General features: G+C 45.1%; 2 protein-coding genes across 2 annotated transcripts; one reads left to right on the top strand and one right to left on the bottom strand.

Annotated features, from left to right (window-relative positions):
* Positions 1–2,992: 2,992 nt before the first annotated feature.
* On the top strand, positions 2,993–3,976 carry CCR75_001848 (uncharacterized protein; the record flags this gene model as incomplete). The annotated part of the gene is made up of 1 exon (XM_067959949.1): positions 2,993–3,976. One exon carries the CDS (start codon positions 2,993–2,995, stop codon positions 3,974–3,976), a length of 984 nt encoding a protein of 327 aa, XP_067815495.1.
* A 219-nt stretch (positions 3,977–4,195) lies between these two features.
* Positions 4,196–5,176, bottom strand: CCR75_001847 (uncharacterized protein; the record flags this gene model as incomplete). Its single annotated transcript, XM_067959948.1, has 1 exon — positions 4,196–5,176. One exon carries the CDS (start codon positions 5,174–5,176, stop codon positions 4,196–4,198), a length of 981 nt encoding a protein of 326 aa, XP_067815494.1.
* Positions 5,177–5,615: the final 439 nt, after the last annotated feature.

Below are 5,615 nucleotides of genomic sequence, written 5' to 3'. Positions count from 1 at the left end.
GGATCATCGTGTTGTCCCTTTGGGGCAACCGGTATACTCCTTGAATGTCGCCCACTAAGCGTACATTCATGTCTCAATCCACTCGACCTTTTCGAGTGGTGGACCTTCGGCGCTGCCTGTGCATTTACACAGCCGCCGGCAGCTGACTCCACATTATGATTGGTAATCACACTGTGATCTTGTGCAGTTGTACTAACGACCGTACCACAAGTGAGGCCATCGCACTCACTCGTAGTACATCCACACGCTTGTGGACGCTCCAAGACGTTCATCAGATGGCCATCTGATGAACAAGTGGCAGGCATCTTTACGGATCGATGCTGCCAGCTGATCCTTGGCTCGTATTTTCTGAGCCAAGGTAAACCTAGGATGACATCAAATTTGTCATCCAAATCCAGTACGATGAAATCATCATCATACTGTAAATCTCTTAACGTGTAGTGAAATTTCACTACGCGTTTCATCACTGTTATCGATGCGCCTGTCGCTAGACGCACCGTCATCCTCGTTAGAGGGATGTCACGCTCAACATATTTGAGCCTACGACCCTCTAGTGACTGGCGACGAATAAAGTTATTCGACGCTCCGCAGTCCACTGAGGCTCTGAGTAACAAATCATTTGTCACTTTCAACTTCAAGGTGATGAGGGAAACCTCACCACCAGGTGCAGAGACACATAATGATTGTGTGTCTGGAGCAACTTTAGTCAAGAGGTTTGCAAATTCTCTTGAGGTTGCTGGATCAGTAGGTCGTTGCGCCCCTACTGACCCCGACCATTTTTTTGGCGGTCCGCTTTGCTGTTGCGATTTCGCAACAACGTCGGACCCGCGACCATTGCCCTTTTTGGCATACGGTCCAAATTACGTTCAGTACCTTTCGGTGTTGGGCGTGGGGCACTACACTCATAAGCGTAGTGTCCTAATTTTTGGCAGCGATGGCATATTCTGCAATCGCTTATTGTTCGAAAAGCGAGGTCTCTCGCTTTCGACGTAACAGAGGTCTATGGGTTCTGGACCTCCTCGCTCGTGTCGTCTTGGGGGACGAATTGATGACGAACTAGCTTGAGCCTGTCTCAAGTTAAAGTCCTCTTGTTCCGCAACGGGTATTGCTTCGTCGAGCGTATCCAGTTCCAAGCGGAACATGTAGGTCTTTACGGGACAATCGACCCGTAAGACCTTGCATGAACACCGTAATCAACGTGTGTTCATGAACTGGGTTATTTGTAATACAACTCGCTTAGATCGTATGTGCTGGGCAGAAGCGTGAACATCACGCTTGTCTTGCTTGAGTTTCAGAAGCTCTGAACTCAGCCCTTGGTGGTTCAAACGTCTGTTTGAGTCGGGTTTTAAAAGCCTCTAGCGACACTAAAGACGTATGGGTCGCGCAACTTAAGGCCCAATGCCCAAGTTTTGGCACGACCTGCCAAATTTGATTGAGCGAATGCGACTTGCATTTGCTCGTTGCCGATGTGATGTGCCCTAATGGCATCGTCCAAGTCGACAATCCATCTCAAGAGGGAGTTTTCTTCGACTCCCCTATACTTAGAGATGTCAAACTTTAAAGTTTCGGGACGACGCGTTTGCGTCATCCTAGGTACAGGGGTCTGTACCTGTTGTAACCTCAACAGTTCTGCCTGCTGAGAGCCTTGCTGATTCAGCAAGGCTACCTTTTCCTTCATCTCGTCAAATTCATGTTGTATGAACTTGGTGATGGCTGAACGGAGGGCATCTCTGTCCAAATTGGACAGCATTGCCAAGATTGCATCGTTTCCTACGGTCGAACTTATTCGTTCGACCGCACTCTTTTCTATGTCACTTAGAAAAGGAGTAGCTTTCACGGGAATCGTGATGCGTTTTCCCACTATCATCTAACATGTCCATGTTAGATGTGGGAAATTTGGTCCTTGGACGGACTACAAAGTACTACCAGGTGTAACGTGGCACTACGACTTGTACTGCTTCAGTACAAGTCCCCTTCGCACTGCTTCAGTTGCGAGTGGTGCCTTACGTTATTTCACGTGCACTAGTACATGCAGAGGAAGACTTCTCTTTTAAGGTAATTAGCTTAAAGAGGGTAAAATGAAAAACTGTATTAATATAATTAAGTATCTCTATTTCTATCTTGTAAATGCTAACATAATTATTATCTAATACTAAACATGCAATTGAATTCTTATCTAATCTTATCTGTATCTCTCTTTGTTTATCTCTACAGCTGATTAGTCTGCGGATTAAATAGATATAATGGTCTATACCTATTTATGGATAAGACTTCTAAATATTACTATATAAAGTAATATCCTCCAAATATTATCGACCTTTTAGATAATATATTAATCAACAAGGTTTAAGTGTTAATTTCATGTAACGATACACCCCCCGTTACAATATACCTTAGAAAGGCTTCTGTCTCTTACAGATCAATGCGCAAAGCCATAGGATGGCACTTAACGCTTTAAGATCATAAGGGGAACTGAACTTTATTTAATTATTTAAATCTAAAAACGTTACCCTAGCTAATTAAAAATAGATCTTGGCCGCCAGATTTATATCTGGCGGCGACCACATTTATTACCCATAATAAATGGGATTTAAGTAACTAACTATTTAAAAATTAGATAAAAGGGTATTTTACCCATAAAGTAAATGTACCACAACAACGGTTCTCCAACCGATGTGTGCCCCATATTTTTCAGTTGTAGTTCATTTTTGTATCTTACGCGATCCTTTTCCTTTTTCCATCTCAACGCGGCTGTTCTATTGGTTGATGCATTAATAAAATTTACCTGCCCAAAACACTTAAACCCTTCTTATTGAATATCCGCTCTCTTTTCATCATACAAGGCGGTCTCGACCCTATCAAAACTGAGGGATACGAATGCACAGCTTTGATACGAATAAGTACGATGTCCACGTAGTGGTTGGTTGCAACACTATGGTTGCTGTTCAAATTTCCATCCATAGATAATTTCTCGCCCCAGAAGATGACCGAAATGACGAAGGACGAATGTGACAAGAAGCCGGCCATGCTGGCGCCGGCCGAGAAGTTGTTTTGGTATAAAGAAGCTATGACCGAAGACTTATACATGGCGGTTGCGCTCAAGACCATAACGTTTGAGGCCAAGTCTTCTTTTCAGGCGATGCAGATCATCGAAACAAATTCATTCGGCAAGATGCTGGTGCTAGACGGCAAGACGCAGTCTGCCAGGAGTGATGAGGCTATTTACCACGAGGCTCTTGTGCATCCGGCCTTATTGAATCATCCGAACCCCAAGACCGTCTACATTGGCGGCGGAGGGGAGTTCGCTACGGCCCGCGAGGTACTCAAGCACAAATCGGTAGAAAAAGTTGTGATGGTCGACATAGACGAGCTTGTATGCAACATGTGCCGCAAGGAAATGCCTGAGTGGTCCGCTGGCGCCTTCGAGGACCCGCGCCTTGAAGTGCACTACACTGACGCACATGCATTTCTGAAGCAGTATGAAGGTACCTTCGATGTCATCATCATGGACATCGCTGATCCTATCGAGGCTGGCCCAGGTTATGTACTTTATACGGAAGAATTCTATAAGTATGCCAGCACGAAACTCAACAAGGGTGGTTACATGGTCACTCAGTCGGGACCTGGCGCCGTAAACAATTGGGACGAGTGTTTTTCATCCATCTATTGTACGCTCAAGACCAGCTTTAACACGGTCGTGCCGTACACTGTGGACATCCCGTCGTTTGGTTGTGTCTGGGGATTCAACATGGCTACAAATGTGGATAATGAAGACGGCGCGGCTGTGTTGACATCAATCCGCGAGCGAAGCATTGCCGCGACCGATGCACTCGTGAAGTCACGAATCAGACAACGTCTTCAATACCTTGATGGAGTGAGCCACATGGGCCTATTCGGCTTGCCCAAGATCGTGCGCGAGGCACTCGAGAGCGAAACTCGCGTTATCACGGTGGATAACCCAGTTTTTCTGTATTAAGACATGTTTTTAAGTGACATCTTACATTGGTAACTCTTCTAGCTCATTCTACAGAAAAGGGGCATATACTCCCTTTTATACATAGATTGATAATTGAAAGCGCAACAGTAGTGTGAAATATATCTCTAAATACAAGTTGAATCTGCCATCACCAAACCATGGAAGCAGCTGTGGAAACCTCTAAGCTGGAATGTGGTCCTCCCTAAACTTTGCACTACATTATGCCGCTTCTTTAATCTCTCCAATTTCAAAGCGCTCGTAAGCAGCAATCGACAACTTGAGGCCCAGCTTTTTCGACTGTTCAGCCACAAAAGCACTCACCTGAGGATTGCCTTCCTCAATCAAGTGATCCTGCTCGAGCAGCGCAATCTCGCCGAAAAACTTATTTAGACGGCCTTCTGTCATTTTAGCAACTATGTGCGCAGGTTTGCCAGTATCCTTCACTTGGTCGCACAAAAATGCACGTTCTTTGTTTACTAAATCATCTGGCACGTCCTCGCGCGATAAAAATTTCGGCTTGGCAGCCGCAACGTGCATTGCTAAGCGATGGCCAAGCTTCTTTACGCCAGCTACCTGCTCAGCCGACGCCGTCTTAATTGGAAACCGCAGTGCCACAAGGGCGCCCGTCCGACCTATTCCAGGGGCAATCGTGTTGTGTAGGTACTTGCAGATCGTGCCTTCCTCGAGCTGAAATTGCACAGCTCGATTGACAACAACGTTCTCGCCGACAACGCCCACAAGCTCTGGCACTTTTTCGGCTACAGTGGCACCATCAACCATAATGGCCGCCAGCTTGTCAGTAGAATACTGGGTTACAATGTTTGTAGTCGGAACTTCCGCCAGTGCGTCAGCTACGCTTATGGCGAGCGCCTGGAATTTATCATTCATCGCGACGAAGTCTGTCTCGCTGTTGACCTCTACCATGGCAGCAGCCAAGCCGTTACAAGATAATTTAATAGAAACAAGTCCCTCAGCTGTTTGACGGCCGGACTTCTTGCTGGCCAACGCGATTCCTTTCATGCGCAACCACTCAAAAGCTGCCGGAAAGTCCCCCTCGGTGGCCACGAGTGCATCGCGCACGTCCTTGAAAGGCGCTAGCGATTCGGCACGAAGCTTCTTGACAGCCTCAATATCAGGCTTGAAAGTACTCAAGCGGCGAGCCAAGCCCTGCGACCAAGAACGCGTGCAAATAAGCGACATGTATACCATTAATCAGCCTTTGTAATTAAAAATGTTATTGATATCAAGATACTTATTTTACGATCAGGTTTTCTGACATTTCAGCAATTTTGGAGTTTAATTTCTCGAATAAAATTGGTAGCTTTAAGTAAGACGTTGGTTTTCAGTCAGTATTCACTTACCCCTGATTCATTGGCAAAAATTACTCAAATTGACGTTAGACAAAAATCAATATTCACTCACTTTTAACAGCTACTACCGCTCAACTCACTACCCAACATTTCACTCAACTCTCTATGTAACGGGGTGTATCGTTACATGAAATTAACACTTAAAGGCTGTTAATTAATATATTATCTAAAAGGTAGATAATATTTGGAGGATATTACTTTATATAGTAATGTCCTGAATTCTTATCCATAAATAGGTATAGACCATTATGTCTATTTATTCCGCAGAC

This window comes from Bremia lactucae, linkage group LG16, assembly GCF_004359215.1.
Source record: "Bremia lactucae strain SF5 linkage group LG16, whole genome shotgun sequence".
NCBI lineage: Eukaryota > Oomycota > Peronosporomycetes > Peronosporales > Peronosporaceae > Bremia > Bremia lactucae.
The sequence above is the reverse complement of the archived record's forward strand: the minus strand, read 5'-3'. Positions and strand labels throughout refer to the sequence as shown.